The sequence below is a fragment of the Argiope bruennichi genome, chromosome 1, assembly GCF_947563725.1.
Source record: "Argiope bruennichi chromosome 1, qqArgBrue1.1, whole genome shotgun sequence".
Taxonomy (NCBI): domain Eukaryota; kingdom Metazoa; phylum Arthropoda; class Arachnida; order Araneae; family Araneidae; genus Argiope; species Argiope bruennichi.
In genome coordinates, this window is record NC_079151.1 from 7139215 (window position 1) to 7160379 (window position 21165).

Sequence of the window (21165 nt, forward strand, 5' to 3'; positions counted from 1 at the left end):
TGCCAATACTCTTTTGAGCACGTTTTCTTGTTTTATTTTTTGAATGGAGTGTGGAGAGTTTAATAATAACTATAACTACATTAATTTGAGAGTTTTGTTTAAATTATTATGATTTGTATATATCAAAATTATATTCAATTCGTTGTTTTGGTTTCATTTGTATATTTAAATAAAATATTATGATAAAAATCTGTGAACTTGTAGTGTGTCCCAATACGTTTTTGAAACACTGTATATTTACTTAACATTCTTGAATTAATTATTCTTTGTAATATTATCGCTATTAAAAATGTCAGACACCCGATTTTTGTCAAAAACATATTAGCAATTGTTTTTTAATTGATATATAAACTTTTCAAATAACATTCATTTTAAGTTATTTAATTAAAAGATAATATAAACGGCAAATTTAAAAATATACCACAAGTAGAAAAAGAGCAATAAATATTCATAAAGTTAAATTATATGAACTGTAATAAACAGCTTTCAATAACTAATAGCTACGAACAAACAATTTCATACAATTTTCTTTTTTATTAAAGATATATTTGTTATTTATTGAAAATTCAAGCATGAAGGAACTTAATATAGGTTGGTTGGTTGATTTAGGGTTTTTTTTTTTTTTTTTTTTTTTGGCACAAGGGCCATTTTTGGTCCTACTGCGCCAAACTTAATATAGGAAAACTTGATTCATTAAAACGAACGGAACTATATCAAAAATTCGTTCATTGAAAAATTGAATGAACAGATTTTAAGCTAAAAAGGACAGGTTAAATTTGTTTTACTATTTAATAGTTCCCACATATTATGCATAATTAATAATAGACAATATGCCATTTCAATGAATAAAGTAATAATCCTTATAACTGAGACAATCAAGTATCATAATTATTGAAATTATTATTTTTAAAAATGATCATTGCAATAAAGTAACAGTATACAGTGCTTTGATTATAAAGACTGATTTTAAAATAAATAATACAAATGGCACGAAATGTGTCCAAACTTTTTTGGAAGAAAAGGTTATTTCAGCATTTTTTTTTATTCCATACATTTCCACCCAGTAAAGAACTTAAAAATTGACTGTCATCTTTGAGAACTTAAGATTCGGAAGCATTCTACTAACGAAAATAATTCCGAAATATCTTTAGTTTGCATTTCGAATTTAGATCGCACCAAACCGAAATGCAGTCCAATGAATGCTGACATTTTGGTTATATATTATGAGGAAATTCTAAGGATTAGAGGAAAATGCGAATGAGTCAAGTTTCGCTGTATATGGACTGTTCGGTCATAATCTCTAATAAATTTAAATTTATATTTTACCAGGTCCATGCAAATGTTTTGCATTACGCCTTAGGATCTTTTAAATAGCAACGCCCTGTTAGATGCAAGAGCACCACAAGTGAATATTAAACCTAATCGTGAACTTCATTTTAAACTAGAAGTGTTTGGAAATGCTCTGTTAAAAAAAGGCATTTCTAAGTATACACTTTTGATTAAAATACCTGTGTGGAAGACGTCGTGAGCTTTTCTGCTTTACTTTTGCTGTTATTTTAAGAAATATACAGGGCAATTTTGTGAAAAACATGCTTGCTAACGACGAGTATACTGCCAAATACGTTTGCTAACAACTCTGCAGCCGACCTCAAACATTAGCGAACAAATCCACCGGTGCGATCGCTAAACCTTTCAAGAGCAAACGGTATGTGAATAATTCCCTTCATTGCAGATAGTCTCGGAATTGGGAGCAGTGTTTCATTTAACAAAGAAGCACCGTTACACTCAGGCGCATCAAAATAATCCGAGGGAAGTGCATTGCCAAAAATTAGATTACTTCCCTGAGCTGGAACTAGATTTATTCCGAAACAATAATTTTACGCAGCAATGCACAAGTATCAGTACTCATTAGTTCTTTGGATGACTTTTTGTTTAAACTGAGTCCTTAACATGCATAAATTTCTCAAAAATTTCAACACCATGCTATCACCAAGTTGGTACCCCATGAAAGCTGTCGGATCTATTCGTGACAAAAATGATCTGAACCATTCCTTCTGGTACCAAGCAGAAGAATTTTGATTAGACGTGTGGATGGCGTAGTGATTACGTTTTTAGTCACAGTGTTGTTAATAGAGTAGTGAGTAATGCAATATTAAAATCTGTACTACAAGAATGATATGTGAAAACGAGTATGTGGAAATTGTTAGCTTTAGTGTGATTTTTTTATTAAAATCATGTGCAACAATTTTCTAATAAGGAAATCTGATAATGTGGCTGATTTTTCTGATACATCGGCAGCAAGTGGTGTGCCATTCGTGATTTCCGAATGATACGGCAAATATTGATCGAGTGGAAATATTAGTATTCCGTATTATATTAGTCTTGCCCATAAATGAGCAATGCATTGCTTTCTGGTGTATCTCAGTTTTAAATAAATTCTATACAGATCGAAAGTTTGCAATCTGATACTAGCTACTAATGGTTGATACCTATATAGACTTATCAACCATTAGTGTGCGTGAGTGCATGTATGAACACCCACTCACCTCTTAAGTAGTATCGCGAAAGTAAAATAATATGGCATTGTGAGGGAAAATTATATCTTGATTACCATTTGCTCTTGTAAAGTAAGAAAAATATGTGCGAACTTTTCGTGTGGCGTTTGATTTCAGGCCCATCAGAATCATTGAGCCTTCACCACCATCTTAAAATAAAGGAAATATATCCGGAACATTGCATGAATTAGGTGCAAATCAAGAGTTTTATTTATATCTTATACAAATCAACGTTCCGCGAGACGGTATATTTGTTCTCATTGTTCCATTTATTATTTTTAGCACTATTTGCAGTTTTGTCTATTTTGAAAACATCAGACACAAATGCTTTCATCCTGAAGATATTTAAATTTGCATATTAATCAGCATTTATTTGTAACGAAAAATTAATAGTCACTGCCATATATATTACTTTGAACAGTACGTTGTCGGTATTTTTCGACAACAAACTGTCGAAAAACATAATATAGCAATATATATAGCATACGTTCTTTCTGTATACTTTCACGTCGTCGTTGCTATAAAAAATCGCCCTGCATATGAAACAAATACTAGCGCCATACGATTTGCCTACTAAAATAATACCTTTTGTTGTCTTAATAAATAATTTTGCAAAATCACAAGAACGTTACTTTCAAGCGTGAAAATCAATCGAATTCTTCGATTGCAGAAAGTGCAAGAACCAACGAAATGAATGCGCGCTTTCACCAGTGTTGCGAATTGTACAATACCATTTTTGTCTATTCTTCTACGTATCTACATGTCCATATATGCTTACATATAGTGAACATGGCGTAGCTGCCAAGAAAGGGCCGACGGGGCACAAAAAGGGGGAGTGAAACAAGAATTATTAGTTAGATTAAACAGCATCAAATAACTATTAAATACAAAATCATGCAACGTGGAATCCCTCGATAGGTATCCTGTCGTCATACAAAGAAGGTGCCTGCAATAAAATGCCGCATGTTCCTACGAGAGACGCTATAGTAAAAATCCATAGAAAAAGTCTGTCGAGCACCATGGCGACGTATTTCCAGTCTTCGATAACCTGGGGGAAAAAATAAGTTTGATAGAAACACACTAGTATTAGAGAGCTAAAAAGTTGATTAGGTTTTACATTATCATTTATAATCATCCATGATAAATATTATAGAATAATGAAATAATTTTCTCACTATTTTACTATCACCTGTTGCTGTTTTTACTAAATCGAAATTAGATTAATCTGAACAATTAATAGACAATTTAGGTATTAAAGCGTATTGCGGTCTTGCGCATTGCTGTAGAATATTTATGTCATCTTGCGTTATTGGGCCTTGCTCTAATATATTGCAATACTGCTCACAGATCCTTAGGCTTCTTTGGATTGGCTTTTTATGGTTTTACACTTTTACCATTACAGTTACCGTAACTCTCCAAAGCTCTGCTCTGTGGCCTCATTGTGACGGATGGATGTTCCTGGGTGGAATGGGGAGTGTGGAACTCCTAGTAAGATAACTCAAGGGGCAAAGCGCATTCTACTTATTTGTCCAGCTAAATGGAGTAGGCACTTGGGACTAAGTCAACCCTCTTCCTCTAATACTCTATGTCTTTGGAATGAAACATTGTTTTCAGTTCCCTTTCCTACTGGTTGGAAGCTCTTCCTGGAATATCATTGGTGTAAATATGATCTAGACGACGTTCTAAAGATACCGATTGTATTCTATAAATTTTTTTAACTTTTCAAATTATGGAGATGACCTACCTTTTCTAAACCATCTGGGATTAGTCACAACAAAAACACGATTGCTTTGCATTTATAGAGGGCCAGTGTAAAAGATTGAGCCCATTTCAAAATATCTGAACTCTAAATGTAACTGATGAAGGACATCAAATTTATTTCCAGTGTTTTGGAAACTCTTCTATTTTTTATTTTTTACCGAACCCTGATTTTCAGACCACACGCAGAAGCGATGAATGATAACAGAGGCTTTGGTGTTTATTGCGTGCGTTCAATGCAATAGCTGCTCTTCAACAGAAAACACAATGTCTGTAATAGTAAGTCATTTGCAAATGTGTAGAAACTGTTCAATGCGCTTTCTTACATAGTGCATGTCTATGGCAATTTCACCCTTGAATTCAGATAGAATTTTATAAAAAGGAAAACGGAGAAATGAATAAAAATTATCAGTAAAGAAGCATTATAGATGCATTATTTGACAGATTCTGGACAATTCTTTAAAATTACGACGGTGAAACTGTTTAAACTTTCACGAAATATTTTATCAAATGTATCTAGACTTTCCCGTGTTTCTGCATTATTTATGTCAGTTAAAATGCAATGTAGACTCATTTATTAACAATTGTAGAAAGGCACTAAAAGCAACAGTCAGATAATACTTACACTTTCCTCTTCGTCTTCTTTTCTAATATGTTCTGCTATGAACAAAATGCTTTCAATCGCTTTCTGTGTTTCTGGGGCATACTGCTTATGACGAGGGCCTCCATTTCCCATCACTATCGATTCCGCTTCCATCCCAACTTCTTCCGCCCCACCATTATGATCATAACTCACATGCAGATTATCCAAGGGAGGAACCACAACAGGTGGTCTGTTTCCCTCATCCCTTTGTCTTCTCAATTCGACTCCATTGCAACTTCTGACAGAAAACTTCGACGGATCCGCCAGTTCGTCGTCCGATGCATACATGGGTCTGCGCATTAAAAGCAATCTTGGCATGATGTGTATAAACACCCTTCGAACCCACGGGGACATTTGATGGGTCGACGGGGATCTGAAATGGACATTCAAGACTCCCACAGTCACGGATATGGATAATGTCACTAGAATCATGGTAAAAAGCAAATATTTTCCGAGCAGTGGCACCGCCAGAGATGTGGGTGGGATGATCTCTGCAAGCAACAAGAAGAACACAGTGAGGGACACCAAGATGGATATGCAGAGGGTCACCTTCTCGCCACTGTCCGAAGGTAAGTAAAAGACCAGAACGGTGAGAAAAGAGATGCCGACGCAGGGGATGATAAGGTTGACCGTGTAGAAGAGCGTCTTCCGCCTCATGGTGATGTTGAAAGTGATGTCCGGGTAAGGTTCGACGCAGCAATCGTAATATTCCTCGTTATACTTAGCCGGAACCAAGAGGATGTCCCATTCGACGCTTTTGTAGAATTCGCTCATATCAATTCCCTGGGGGACAAGGGTAGAACCTTCCTCTTGTTTCACATGTCGAAGATCAACCTAGAAAAAGAAAAAGAAAAAAATGTTCGTTCACTCGATGTCTAAAGAGAATTGTGCAGTAATTTTATGAACTATGAATAAATTAGGTCTTTCAGCTACTAAAGTAAAAAAAAAAAAGTAATGATTCCTTGAATACATGTTAATTTAATTTTAGAAAAATATCTGAGCGAAGATTACAATTCTTTTAGCTCTTATATTGCGCAGTTAAATTAAGCAAATATAGGAAGCGTGCGTCCAATGCATAAGCGTAATAAGTCAGTTGATAAAATGAATTACGAAGCAATTGAATTAATAACTATTGAAAAAATTCATTTCATTCGAGTCAACATAATAATGTGATAAATCAAATTGAATGAGTTCGCTATCTTTTTAAATAGAATAAGCAGCAACAATCATCAGCGATTTTCAAAAGATATTAAAGCGTTTAAAAAAGTAGTATAAGAATTATACTTTAAAAAAACCAATATATTATTAGAATGAAGTCTGAATGAATGAAATCCATCTATAATTTTCAAAAGCATTGACATCGAGCTTGATAAAATAAACATTATTTCATCACAATAAATAAAGAATTTTTTTAATTGATTTTATACAAATGGAATTATTAGTAGAGTCAGGAACGATCATTGAGAGTAAATGGGAATGGGGGTTACACCAATAAGGAATTAGGGAGTATGTGACTTCTTAAAAACGTTTTAGAAAAATACGATTCTTTTTTTATAAAGTTTGTTTACATTAATTGTAACCGAATTTCAAAAAAAAAAAAAAAAAAAAAAAAAAAAAAAATTAAGCCCAAAAAATGTTAAGTATAGTTATTCATTACCTACATCGGTTATTTGCAAAGTAAATTGATATTTTACGCCATTCTTGGATTTGTAGGATATAACGATTACAAGTGAGATTCAATTTTCATTTCTGTCATTTCTCCTTGAAGTAGGATAGAGTTCTCAGTTACGCCAGACAATCTTCATCGAGGCGTAATGAGGGACAAGTTTTTATATTGTAATAAAAACGTGTATTTTACATGCATTTCGAATAATTTATTATATAATAGGAAATGATATGAATAAAAAGAATGCAGTAACAACCTATTCCGGCCAATAATGTCTATTACCTCCTGTCAAATTAAAAACTGACGTTTACAATTTACATCTGACATCTAATCTGCACTTATTTAGCGTAACTTATTTCGTGTTTACAAAATAGGGACTATTTATCGCTTTTTTCAATCTCATGCCAATGTGCTACAGTTCTAAAATTGTGTACATTTATATGTTCCCAATGGCAATATGCTACTCTTATTTTTAGAGCTTACTTATAAGTTAATCAAAAAATCAGATTAGATTTTCATTCCACAAGAGTAGCACTTACCAGGAATTGGAGTACAAGTTGTTTATTAAATTCTTTTATACATTATTTACATATTAGATTCTTATTCATAGCTTCCTGCAGCTAAATTTATTCATTTTGGAAAGTGTGAAATTTTGCGAATTTAATGATTTTTTGTGATGATAATTTACTAAAGAAAAGGAATAAAAACGGTCAACAACTAATATAAAATGAGTTCAATGGAAGCCACTAGAGGGTCATTATCGGGAAATCCAGTGGTACAACGCATGCAACTGACGCACTTATTGAGTATAAAACCTTCATATACTCCCAATCTGTAACTCTGAATGGGAAAAATTTTATATGCGCTCGGTAAAATATTATAAATGAATGACTAAAACTATAGGATTTTATCTTTTAGCACTAATAATAGCGTACCTTTGAAAATTATTTTTAGTTTCAGTTACTTCTATGTCATCTACAATTCAGTTAGCTGTTACCTACATGAAAAATCTGCGGAAAAGTCTCCCAAATATTGCTGGAAGAGTAGGAAAAAAATTCTGCTTAAATGGTGGTTTTACCATTCCACAGCGATTTCTATGCTCCGAATTTAAATAGAGAAGAAGCTTTCAAAATCTAAATTGAAGATGCTTCGGAAGGTGTGGGAGTTCCATAAATGTAATTCAATGTTTCTTCTACGAAATCTTTAAATTTAATTGCAAATAAAGGGCCATTAATAAATGAAAGTTTTAGTAAATCTTTTTTCTAAGCAAAACCAATTCCTTTCCTGAGATGAAGCAAAAATTAAAATTCTAAAGAACTAAATGTGAATGCGTATTCTGATAAGCGAGAACGAAAATGTGGGAGTAAAGTATTAAAATGGAGGAAAATAAAAAACACCGGTGGAAAAAAAAAAAAGGGTAAAATAAATTAGAAAGAAGTACAGTGAGATGATCCTCCATTCTTTATAATATATGATTTGTAATGGATCCGGTACTCACTATAAATCTGACATGAGAGAAATTGTAGGCAAGCTGAAAAAGCTTGTTCATAATTTCTACAATTTAATAAGAAATCCTAATAAAGGGAATTGTAATAAAATAATTCATTTAAAATTTAGGTCATATATTGCAATAAATAAGATACAATTTTGTGGGGATTTATTCAGAATTTTAATAAATCTAAACGACTCATTTCAAGAAACAAAAATAATAGTCAAAGCCAAAACGTAATACCTTAAAATGGCATAAGAGTTTGAAAAAACTCGTGAAATGAAGTCAAAAGTTGTTTTGAAAATGTCCATTTCAGCCATCTCTTGTTTAAAATCCGTGGGGTTTCAATAAATCACTTCAGTCAATTGTGACTTCAATCGCTTCAATCAAACGAAAAAGCGAGGGAGGGGGGGGGGAGCTTGCTTCTAAATTGTCTAATTTCAAATGCGCATAGTCAACGAAAGAAGAATCAGAGGGAGTTGTAAAAAATGGAAAAGAAAGAAAAAAATAAAATTGAAATTGAAAAAAAAAAAAAAAAAAAAAAACTTATAGGAAGGAGATGCTACAGGACAGGAACAGGGAAAGTAATAAAACAAATTCTTTTTTTCCCTTTCCTTTTACATATCTGGCACGTTTTAGACTATGAACAAGAGAGGAAGGCTATCTGTTCTTCAGGAAGGCTATCATAAATAAAGGAGAAGAAAAAAGAATTCTTTTTTCTCGCGAAGATAAAGAAACGACAAAGAAAACAGCGATGCAGGACAATACGACAAGAAAGTAATAATAAAGAGGCGATCTCCAAGGGAGAGGGGAAGGAATCTTCCAGCAACTACAACCAGAAATGTTTCAAGACTGCGTCACCAGTCCCCCCCTCCTCCCACACACACTCCAGTCGACCCCAGGCGAAGAAGACAATAAATAAGTGCCATGACAAATGGCTGGATATCACAGTTAGGATGGAGAATCCGGCAATCTGTGCTTTAGTGCCGGATTTCTGAATGAGATGGAGGATTTGCTCTGTCTTCTCGGTAGAGGATTAGATCTTGGACTCATCTAGATTTTCTGCATCAGATGGAGTTGAAGCGAAGCGCACAAAAAAAAAAAAGAACGCAATAGTAAAAAAAAAAATCAACTTTCATATTTGGAAACTAAAACTAAATAAAAAAAGAATAAATACTTGAAACTAAAATTAAAAGTTGAAACTAAATTAAACTTTCAGATCTCAATGCATCCAAATACACTATTTTAGAATTATATCTATCTCTGTGTGAACGTGACAGCTCGAGTTCGCATTTTTAAGCTCCTGCGATGTATATTAAAAATTACAAAAAGAATAAATGATAGTAAGTTTCATAAAAGCAGTTTTTATTTTAATTATTTACTTTTTTTTAGAAACTGGCTTTATTTAAAATTATTTTATAACTTTTTAATCTAAAGTTTAATTATTTTTAATATTATAGTTCGAAAATTTATTTCTGAAATTCACTACTAGACAGTATCAATCGTATGGAATCAAAATTTAACTAAATAAATGGCGATCTAAAATTGTTAAATTAGGGTATTCTTATTGACAATACAAAAGTGGGCAAACTTTCAGAATTCTCGCACATGAAGAAGTGAGTTGAAAATTGAATGCAAAATTCCATCTTGAGAAATGTGAAACAAGTCGAATTAATAAAAGTACACTGAAAGTAGAAAATAATTAAAATAAAATATATGTTTTCTAATATTTTTAGACAACTGTGTTAAAAAAAAAAAAAAAAAAAAACTGTTTTTACGAACTGTATTCAAAGAATCAATCAATAAATCTGGGCGATTATTCCGTTTTCGCAGCAATTGATAAAAGAAAAGACCAGAATGATTCGAATCTTTTTGAGCGTACTAAATCCGCCATTAAAAAATGATTTATCAGGCATGAATATTTTTCACGTTAACTGTAAAAATCACTCCTAAAACTTCTAATTTCCATTCATGTCTGCTGCATATTAAATTTCTTCATTAATACTAAGAATCCTAAGCATTTTTTGAATCATTTGAAGTTCTAAGTCGCTTTCTTGACGAAACAATTAATAGTCTTTTTTTTTTCGAAGAAAGAGCATTCAAATGAATCCGGGATGATGAGGAATAAATTCACCAGGTTCCGAAATCCGATAGTAAAGCATAGATTGTCGGATTCTCCGGTGACAAGTCCTAATGATGCATTCCCAGTCATTTGTCACTCCGGCTGGAATTAGAGAGGAGGTCCGGTAGAAATTTCCACTGTATTTTTTTTTTTTGATAATTTTTCTGAAGCATTGTTGGAAACCATTGTTTCTCTCTCTCTCTCTCTCTCTCTCTCTCTCTCTCTCTTTTACTTTTTCTTTTGTAAAACAGAGAATTCGCAGCTTTGCCATAACTTTTTTTTTGTAACCGATTTTCGCTTTTTTTCTTGATGTATCGGGGCAATAAAACTATATACGACTGTGTGTTCCCATTGCTGTAGAAAATTTTAGTAAGGTCAGAACTTAATAATAAGTTAATTGATTGATTTAATGGAATTTTGATTTCATGCATGTAGTCCCCTCTGGTGATGAAGTTGAAGAAAACTTTTCAGAAAATTTTATGATAATTATCATATTGAATTATAAATTATAAAAATCAATTGAAATAAAAAAAAAATAGAAACACGCTTTTTCATTGAGCAAAACAGTAAAAAACATCTTTTCGCCCCCCTCTCCATTTTTAGATTAATACCATAGAAATATACATTATACAAAACCAAAAATATGATCTATTTGATATTCCATAGAGCATAAAGTATTTTTTTTTTTACTTATATCAAGAAAATTGGCGAAACTTCCCGATTTAATTTTGTAAATACTGTGATTCAAAAAGCGTAGAGAGCAAGTTACCAACATCAATCCAAACAGCTTCGCAATTCATCTAATAGGTCGGAGGAAACAAAATAATGTATGAATCATAAAATCTCCAGAATCTTGTGTGGAATCTGCAGTTGTCCGAATTGCGGTAGCTGGAAGGATCATTGAGAATTCGATAATGTTAATAGGTGCAATAATTTTGTCTTTTTTTTTTTTTTTTTTTTGCAAATTTTTTTCCTCGGCATGTTAAGTATTATGTGGCCCCTTGCAGTTTCTCACCTGTATTTTTTCATCTCTGATTTGGTGAAATAGCTTGGATTTAATGTGCTCTACTGTCTCACACCATCTTCACATTTTGCTCAAGATTTTTTAATCGTTCTCTACATAGAAGATGAATTCTTTAGAAATATAGGATTTTTCTTCTACATTTCCTTAATTCTTTAGCTAAAGAATTAAAAACCATTCGGTTCATCGAGTCTCTCATCCACAGAAACTCGTGGAGCAGCAACTTAGTTTCATGACCCATTCAGACATTAGAAGGTTAATTGAACGGAGGTCGCGAAATCCCAATCGTTTGTTGGCCCAACAGTTATAACGAGATACGAACAATTCTGCTAACACAGAAATCAAGCCGTCAATAAAGAAGCAACGATAATGTTTGAAAACATCTCTATTAAAAATATATTTAAAACGTATCTTGATTATGCTTATTCTTTCGTGTCTTCAAAAGAATGAAATCACATTCTCTTTTCACATTATTTAGTTTGTTCTCAATCCAAAGAAAAAAAATTAATTTCGTAAACATTTTAATTTTGCGAATCCAATTTCAGTTTTCCAGTGAGTAAGAAAGTTTAAAATAAAATCTCGTGAAAGGAACGAGAGTTTAAGAAGCGACTCGGTTGGAGAAGTTTCATTTAGAGTGAAACGCGGAGACGCTTCAATCAAAGAAACTTGCAGCAGTAATAAAGGAAGAAATTCCAAATGAGATAAATTTAAATGCGCATATCCGATGAAGTGGAGAGGAAATTCCAAAATATTTGAAAAAGAAAGGAGAAATGACGGGCAGAAGTAAGGAATAAGTCCTGGGAATCTGCCATATTCTTTCATTTCCTCCACCTTTTTTTGCTTATATTTTTCATGCTAGAGACAATAGCAGAATGCAGTTATCATTCACTTTTAGGAGAAGCGATTCACACACAACCCAGTGAAAATTTTTATAAAACATTTTTGTTAGTGTTCTAAAACATAAAAATGTTTTTAATCGATTTAATTTTTTTTTCTATTTAATCTTGAAATCAATTTTATTCTCAGATACACTACCTGATGATGTTAGTAAGGAATCAAAATTTAATTAAGTGAATCCATTGACTGAGCTCTGCTATTCTTAAATAGAATACTGCCATTATCATCATCATACAGTAAATCAAATTCTCAAAATGGAGCTTGAAGAAGTCAGTGCAAATTAGAAAATATTTTTACAAATCCAGAAAAGTCCATTTTTTATCTCTTCGGAGGTGAGTTGAAGCAAATTGGGTTGTCTTTTCTTTAATTTATAACAGCACCTCTTTTTTTCTCGTAAAAGAGGTATAAAAAGAAAACGTAAGCGATCTTAAAATTTTGATGATTCCCCTCCCCCTAAAAAAATTGCCTTCCTCGGTCCGGGAAAAAATATATCCGGAAATATATTTGTCTGTCTCTCAACATAATTCGAAAACGAAATAAGCTAGACGAATAAAATTTAACAAGCTTTCTTTACATTAAGATAGGAAAAATTCTGATTTTCGTCAAAATCCGCTATAAGTTTGTCAGTCTGCGTGTTTGGGCACATTGTAACTCAGAAACGCGACGAATGACATCGATGGCATTTGGTCTGTGATTCAAATTGTAGATTTGAATTTGGAACAAATCTAACAACTGAAGGATGGATGGCCTGTCATCAAATATAACAGAAGTAAGCACGAAAAACGCCATACCGAGTTAATAACATGAAGGTTGAATGTAGAATTCTGCAGTTTTTTTGTTTTTTTTACGTGTTTGTTTGTTTGTTTTTTAATCCTTTGTAGAAACCTTCTTAAAACCAGCAAGAGTGATGGTAAACCCACCAAAATTTTCTCGAATACTCTCTAACAAAGGGGTTATTCCGGACAACGCCATGCATGGCACTGAAGTACAATAATTAAAAACTATTAACCTTTGGTTTGAATTTAAACTTTTCCCTGAGTCTATCGTGAGACCTTTGACAGGTTTTTTTGTTGATTAATTCCTGACACGCGGTTAAGAGTATTGAAAATAGAATTTGAGTTTTAAACGCAATTTTCTCAACCGATTGAAACAAAAATGGACACAAAGCTACACTTACAGTCACAAAATCGCATATCAAATTTGATATATTTAAGCCACTGCGTTTTTGAATGATCGCCTTTACTTGTTTCTGAAGCTTCCGACTGACAGACGATCACCCCTTTTTGGATTTGGTTCAACATTCGATAGGTGCCTACACTATGGATGCTCAACATGTATACCACATCTAGCTCTCTTTGTTCTGTAATTATCGTCTTAACTCATGTTCGAAGAGCAGGAGAGACAGACTTTCTCTGGACAGACCTTGCACAAAACTTGATAGAAATCTGCAAATTTGGGGTAAAGACTTCATACCAAATATCCTCCATCTCACCCGATGCGCTTTTGAATTTTGTCACAGGCAAATAGACATAATGCCAAAAATGTATTTTTCAAACTGATCTGAAACGTGGAAATCTGTCGACATTTCGCATTCGAATTTTTTGACGACTACAATGCTTTCTATATACTTTATTTACGAGTTATTATTATACATTATCATTTGCTTAATTCTTAATATTATGAATTATCATTTAACATTAATTAACATTAAGAATTATCATTTGATTCATTCTTAACATTAGGAATTATCTTATTATTTGATTCATTCTTATGAAGGAATGAATCACCCATAATGTTGAATAATAATTCATTTTTATACTATTCATTAGCTGTTTTTATAAATAGCAGATGACTTAAAAAAATCGCTTGAATTTTTTAAACATCAAATACACGATTCCTACAACAGCTCATTTGAATCTGAATGAGCTTTTTTTAACATCATGGAAGTAGTGTGCGCATTAGCATTTCATTCCCAAATACATAACGTACAAAACAATCCTTTGTAATAACGTAAATGACTGCCGAGGAAATCGATTTGAAAAGCGCATCTGTTTCTCTTCTAGTAAGTGAGGCAATTGTAATAATGAATCGCATTCTTTTCTAAGAAATAGAGAGCTGCAAGAAATGTTTGCAAACAAATTGCCCTTTTCTTAGTTTAATTGTCTTTAGAATGTTTTTTTTTTTTTTTATTTATTTGGAGCTAGAAAAAAATCGTAGAATATCAAAAATAGAATCCGATGAATACATACAAAAGAACGAAGGAAAAATAAAATGAAAAATGTTGCAATAAAAAAAAATAATTTTCTTGTTGAAGAACAAGACTCTTTTTCATTACCGGAATATTAATAAGATGGAATTTCATTTCCTTCTTTACATTACTTTTTTATGGCTTACATTTATCATGTCTAGTGACTGGCCTCGCAATCATTTATTTTTATTAATTGATAAAAAAATGGTGGAATGCGCTGTATTAATATTCGTTTTGCAACTATCAAAAAATATTATTGCATTTTTATGTCATTTTTTCTTTTGATAGTGCTTTGTTTCCTTTTGGTAATGGTTCGATTCTTTATAAGGTAAATATGATTCTTTTTTCCATCTCGTATTCGAATTAGCAAAAGGAAAAGTGTTGTAATCAGAAAAAAAAAAAAAAAAAAAAAACTTAATCGGTAGCAGCGCCGGAGTAAGCACTTTAGGCCTCTTTAAGTAATCCTATCCGCCCAAAATCATACAGGCAAATCGGAACGGCAGACACCACTTCAGCACAGACAAAAAGTACGGTTGTGTCCTGAAGACCATCTCTATACACGATGCAAGCCCTCTCTTCGAAGGAACGTCCAGCCATTGGTAGTAGGTAGCCATCCTACACCATCTTTGTATCCATCAGACGGCGAACCATACCAGAAGTTTCTCCAAATCTGAGATGCCCCTCCCAGTGGTTAGGTAATGTAAGTAGGTCTGCAGGTCCTCGTTCCTCTCTTTTTCACTTTCAAAATTAGATCATTCTCCATTTGTTTCCATTCAATCTCTAAATGAGCAGCGAATTGTTTCCAGTTGTTCCAACAAAGCATATAATTGCGGTTTACTTTCAAAAAAATTGATTACAGTATGTTGCATATAAAATACAAAACTATTTAACTATAGAATTGATTTTTTTATTTATAAAATATTTTTTTTAGAAATATAACTTGCCTGCATCCATTTTATATTTTTAAAAAAACCCTTTTTTGAATAACAATTTAAAAATGATAATGAACTGAAAATCTTATTATATTAATATTCCACAATTTAAATAATATTTTATTTTAATTTTTATAAACGGTGTACAAGACCTTAATAATTCAATGAAAGCTTACAATTACATTCTCTAAAAAAAAAAAAAAAAACGCAAAAAAAGAAAAAGAAATCTCGAGTGATCTTTGTTCTCAGAATTATGGTTATTAATGTCATAGTCTACTTAGTTTCCTATAGTTTCCTTAGCAATCTGTCCTGCCTGCCGTACGGTTAATGTATTTCCACTGTTTAGAGCCCCCCCCCCTCTTCGAGAACTGTAAAATACAATTTTGGAATTGTATCCGTCTTGCGGTCTGTCTGTCTCCGCGTAAGATAGCTCAAAAACGGAAAGAAGGATGAAATTTGGTGCATGGTTTTTACATCAAAATTATAGGTTTCTGTTTCATTTCAGACGAGATTTCTCTACCTTCCACAATTCTAAATCATTTTTTAAAGGATTCATGGATATCTGAGACATGGAGATTCATCCGGATGTGAAAGTTTCCACTTCCTTCACTGCACTTTTCGTCCTAAAGAGTGGGAGAGGAAAAAAACAGTTTTATTTGAGAAAATCGCTCGAAAAGTTAACCATTCCACTAACACATTTTCTCTCTGTACATGAATTAAGTTAAATAAAAGCCCATCCTGTAAATTCATTCTTAGTTTTCTTTTCGCAGAAGATCGTCCCGACTCAAACCGAACCAGAGGCCACGTGATCTCACGATTAGGAAATCCAATCGCGGGAAGTGGTTGCCAGATCTTTATGAGTGATTAAGCGCCGAGGGAAAAGAGGGAGCACTGATTTTATTGGCCACCTCTCACACCTAATGCGGCGAAATCACGTTTGCCTCCTCCCAGCCTCCTCCGCCATCGAAAAGCGTGACCTTCTGATCATTTTGCCCCCTTCTCCTTTTCCTGAAGGCAGTCGAACGCAGTGTTGACGTCTGCTAGGCTGTTTGGGTCTTTTCGCGGTTACGATTTAGTTTTTTTTTTTGTGAAGAGTAAAATTGGGCCGTTTCAAGTGTCCCACGTTTAAGTACTTTTCAGAGTAGACTTAGCGATTGGATTCCTAATTCAATCTGGAATAGTAAAAAAAAAAAAAGAAAAGGGCCAAAAGCGGCAAATTAGTTAATAGCAAAAAATAACAAATAATTATGAGGTAATGAATAAATAGTAATTAAGCAAAACAACAAGTTAAAAGATGTTGGAACTTAATTTTAACAATAGTATTCGATTTTCAAACACAAAGAGAGAGAATCTGATTCCGAAACTTAGATGTATCTTCACGTTTTAGACTTCCCTAACAATTTGGTAATTATTTTGGCCTGGCTGCCTGCCCATGATTCTAAAAAGAAAGGATTTTGACATAAAAATTTCATATATTCTCTTAAGAACAAAACTGTCATTTTCTATCAAATTTTAGACAAATATGTCAACGCAATATTTGTCTGTTAGCTTATGAATTTGCATTTGAATAAGGCAGTGCAAAGACGCTATGAATATTTAGACAGCATTTTATACGTTCTGATTTTACGCTCAAATTTTGGACTAAAGAAAGTATGTATATCTGAATGTCCCTATGTTTGTGCACTCGATAATTTAAAAGTATCACAAACTAGACAAAAATATTTTTATATGTGGTTTTCACATAAAAATTATTTATGTGGATCAAAATTTAATTGCAATCTGTAAAGGAAAAAAAGATTACAAATGAATCCTCAGTTCTCAAACTGAAGTTTCTCAGCTAAACGCAAATGCAAAATGAATCGAATGATGTGAGAAACTCTACGATTCTTCCACCAGACAATATTTTTTTGTATCTGGTCAGTTTTGTATAAAGTATTAATAATCAAAATGATAATAATATGTTTGGAGTCTCAAAGCGGCGCTGGCTCTTTGTCACGAATTCGAGCCTCCCCCAAGCAATCGCATGCAAACATTGCAAGCACGCGCCTCACTCGATGCTGAGCCCCATCGATCATAGAAGAATCATTTATCAAGTCTGAATAATTTTCTCTTCAGCAGAACATTCTGAATTCCACGGAATCTGTTGCAGACGGAATTCTTTCGTTCCCCAAGATTTCCGAAACGCTTCACTCAATCAACCTCCAGCAGAATAATTAGTTTTTCTCCCCCCCCCCGAAAGAGGCAGAAATGGAAATTTTAATGTGAATTTATCTCGAAATTCAACTCCTTCACAGTGGAGTTGGTTCCTGTCTCAAATTAATACTTTATTTAAACTAATAATCTAGAATTCACTCATAGAAATTATAATCCTGTCAAAAAGGACGAGTGTTTCAAAGAAGAATCGACGGAACAATATGGAATGAATTCTTTAATTAAAACAACAGAGAGGGATAATTTCTTGTTCTCATGCTCAGTGCATTTTTTAAAAAAAAAGGCTTCGGAATCACAAAAGACACTGGAGCTTCTACACTCTGCGTGACCATCTTGAGTACAAGGATTTGCAGAATGAATAACAGGTTCAAATAATGCTGTTTTGATTCCAGGTTGTTCAATTAAAAGTGGATGGGCTTGCTTTTTGAGACCCTCTTGAAAGGAATCGAAACTGCATGGAATACAGAATTCCTTTCAGGTTTACTCAACTGGTTTCTCAAAGTAGAAATTCTCAAAGTAGAGAGGGTTGGAGCGTACGCATCGTCGGATGAACGGGTCCAAAAAACTAATTCGAATTGTCCGAAAAGATTAGATTACCAAAACATGTTTTTATTTACAATGATAACCAAATCATTTTTAATTAAAAAAATTGATAATTTTTTGTGGTTTATTCATCTTTAAAACTAAGTTTATAAAATGCATTTTAAAATTTTAAAAAAATGCTATTAATAAATTGTGACAATGCTCATCGGAAGGAATCAGATTTCAATTTCTTTAATCAAATATCGTGGAAGAGTCATTTGGCGCTCTAAATTTTGTATCAATACTAAATGAATAATAAAGCATCCAAGTATAGCATTTAAGCAACTTTACCATTGTTTCATCCTTTATGAGGAAAAAAAACTCCGCAGCTTGAAATTTGATTTGAGCCAACATTTGACATTTTTAATGTCCTTTTATTATTCTTTATGGCACGCTCGAATTAAAATATATCGGGACTGCTAGTGATTAGAACTGATATCTGGGATATTATCAAGTTAAAAATAATGGTGTCATTGATTTAAACAATCCATCTTAGATTACCTTTCCAATCTGCGAATCACAATAAAATACCCCAATTTTTATCTTTAAATTATTTTAATAAAATTATTATAGAGAAACGAATTTCTTCTCTGAAGATGCAACAATTACTACTTTTATTAAAGCCGTGTAAGGCCTATAAATCCTTAGTTAAATTATTTAAGTAACGTCATCATTTACATTTGAATACTGAATTGATTTTTCAAAACTTTTTTATTGCAAACAGTGTTTTTAGAATCCTTAAAAAAATTAATTTAGAATAACAGTTATAACTTAAATTAAAACTCGTTTGAGCGAAAAAGATATTAAGGGTATAAATCGAGAAAATTCTCTTAATATTTTTCAAAATTCAGCCGATTGTAGTATCTACGTAAAAAAAAATACGCAAGTATCATGTTTATAATATCAAGTGAATATTGTTTTATTCATCATTGAATGGATTTTGTCGATCATTAGTGGCGTTCTCGCTTTCAGTTTTTGAAAGTATCGATCCTAACTTGGACTTTTAAACTGCGTAAACAATGAAATGTTCTCATTTCCGTATTTACGCCATTTGCCTGATTTGAGGAAACCGGCAAATAACGTAAGTCTATTAAGCCCTTAAACTACGACTTACTGCTAAATTTCCTGATTAGATAGCACATCCTGCTGAGGATATTTTTGATTACTTTAATTTCTATGGTAATATAAAATAATTTATGGTGATATTAAAGCATTTTTAATTGATTTTTGTATTTTGAATTACTTAATATTTTCACTTTATTGCAGATTTAAAATGAAAAATTCGATGGGTGACTCAGACTCATCATTGTATGCTAAGGGGGGTAAGAATACACAATTCTCTGATTCCAGTCCATCCTGCATCTTCGTTCAATACTCACTGATGCTTCTGTTTTATAATCTGTATTTGGCGGCATCGATCCTCTTGCACCTTTTGAGTTTCACTCTGGATGTGGTTCGATGCTGGGGAATTGATTGGAGAAATTTGGGGGGCTGCTTTTAGTTGACAAACATTGGAATGTTTTTTTTTTAAATAATACTTTTTTTTGTATTAAGAGTGAAATCATTTTTGATTTTTATTGAAAGTAATTGATAATTATTTGCTACTCATAGAGTTGGTAATATATTAATGACAGATTTGTCGTACTGAAAAGGATGAAATGTTTAAACTTTCGTAAGTTTACGAAAAGAGAGTGGAGAAAATTTTGTTGCAACCCGTAGAAAAGAAAAATTTCTTACATCAGGAAAGTTGAAGAAATGCTGCAGAACGATCCATCATTTCGAAGAGAACACTTTTTCAATCATATGAATAAGATTTTTATGAAAGCTCTGTAGATATATATTTACCATGTAAGTATGGACGCGATTGAAAAATTTGAAAAGAAAAAGAAAAGTGAGTTCATTTATCAATATTTATTTATTTGAGATATAATAATTGAACAAAATGAAATATAAAAAGTCATAAAAAATGAGATGTTCTGCATTTTTCAAATGCTTGAAAAAGTCAAACTTCAGTCTTGGGCCTTTCAACAAAAGCTTACGTATAGTTTTATTTTGATATTATGTAAATTTCAGTAACATGCCATCCACTCTAATTTCCATTCATTAGCTCTTTTGAATGCAGATAGTTCAGTATATTTCACAGTTTTTTCTTTGTCATTTCTATTATTTAAATATTTATTTATTTTGCAAATAGCTAATTTAGCAATTCCGTCAAACTAAAAGTTTTTTTTGGACATTCTCCTATTTAATAAATTGTCCATCCGTTCAATTCGGTTTATTTCCTATGGTAGTCGGTGTTGCTTTTCAAAATCTATCGCCTCATGAGATTTATTGCTTGTGTCTTCATTTCGCTCATGGCTGAAACGCCTAATTTTAAAATAGATCAAAGTCACCAAACCAATGAAAAATGTGTTTTTGTTATATTCAAATGTGCATACTAATTTAATGTTGTGCTTATTAGGTGTGATTTTCCAGTACTGTTAACAGCCCTGCATTCCCAAACCATCATGGAATCCCTTTTGTGTGTCTTGCTTGAGATTTCCGCCATCGCATTTGACTTCCATCGTGCCTGAATATGCCCTCGTCAGCAGATATCACAATGCTTCCTAACTCAAGATTTTCTTTCGGAACCTTGCAATAGCAAGATTTTAAAAAATCCAATTTTTTTTTCTGTGGTTGATTGCAACTTATGAAAGACGTTTTTCTGGAACACTGAAATGCCATTGACGAACAGTTTCAGAGTATACTTTGTAAGTATAATAAGACATTGATTTAACATTTCCCGCATTTAATATTTTTCCGTTTATAACGTCATTCTTCATTGGTTCCAAATGATTTCTTATACTTCTACAGTTAAAGAAAAATCCCGGATTTAATGTTAAAAATATTACCCTCATTTAACGTTTATTCAGTGGGAAGAATTTAATTCAAATTTCTTTAAATCGTAGGCAATGAATGAAAGAAAACGATGGAAAGAAATTTTTTCTTGACAACAGTTGCAAAAGAGTATTTTGGATTACTGCCCAACCCCCTAGTTTGTG

At 32.6% G+C, this 21165-nt stretch overlaps 1 protein-coding gene across 1 annotated transcript in view; it reads right to left on the reverse strand.

The window, feature by feature from the left end:
• Window positions 1–994: 994 nt before the first annotated feature.
• LOC129988805 (acetylcholine receptor subunit alpha-like) overlaps window positions 995–21165 on the reverse strand; it is a 75788-nt gene continuing 55617 nt past the window's right edge. The window contains exons 5-6 of the mRNA XM_056097112.1: window positions 4939–5790; window positions 995–3603 (exon numbers count right to left, since the gene is read on the reverse strand). Of these exons, the coding sequence (XP_055953087.1) occupies window positions 3448–3603; window positions 4939–5790 (1008 nt within the window). The 3' untranslated portion in view covers window positions 995–3447. The remainder of the gene's footprint in view (window positions 3604–4938; window positions 5791–21165) is intronic.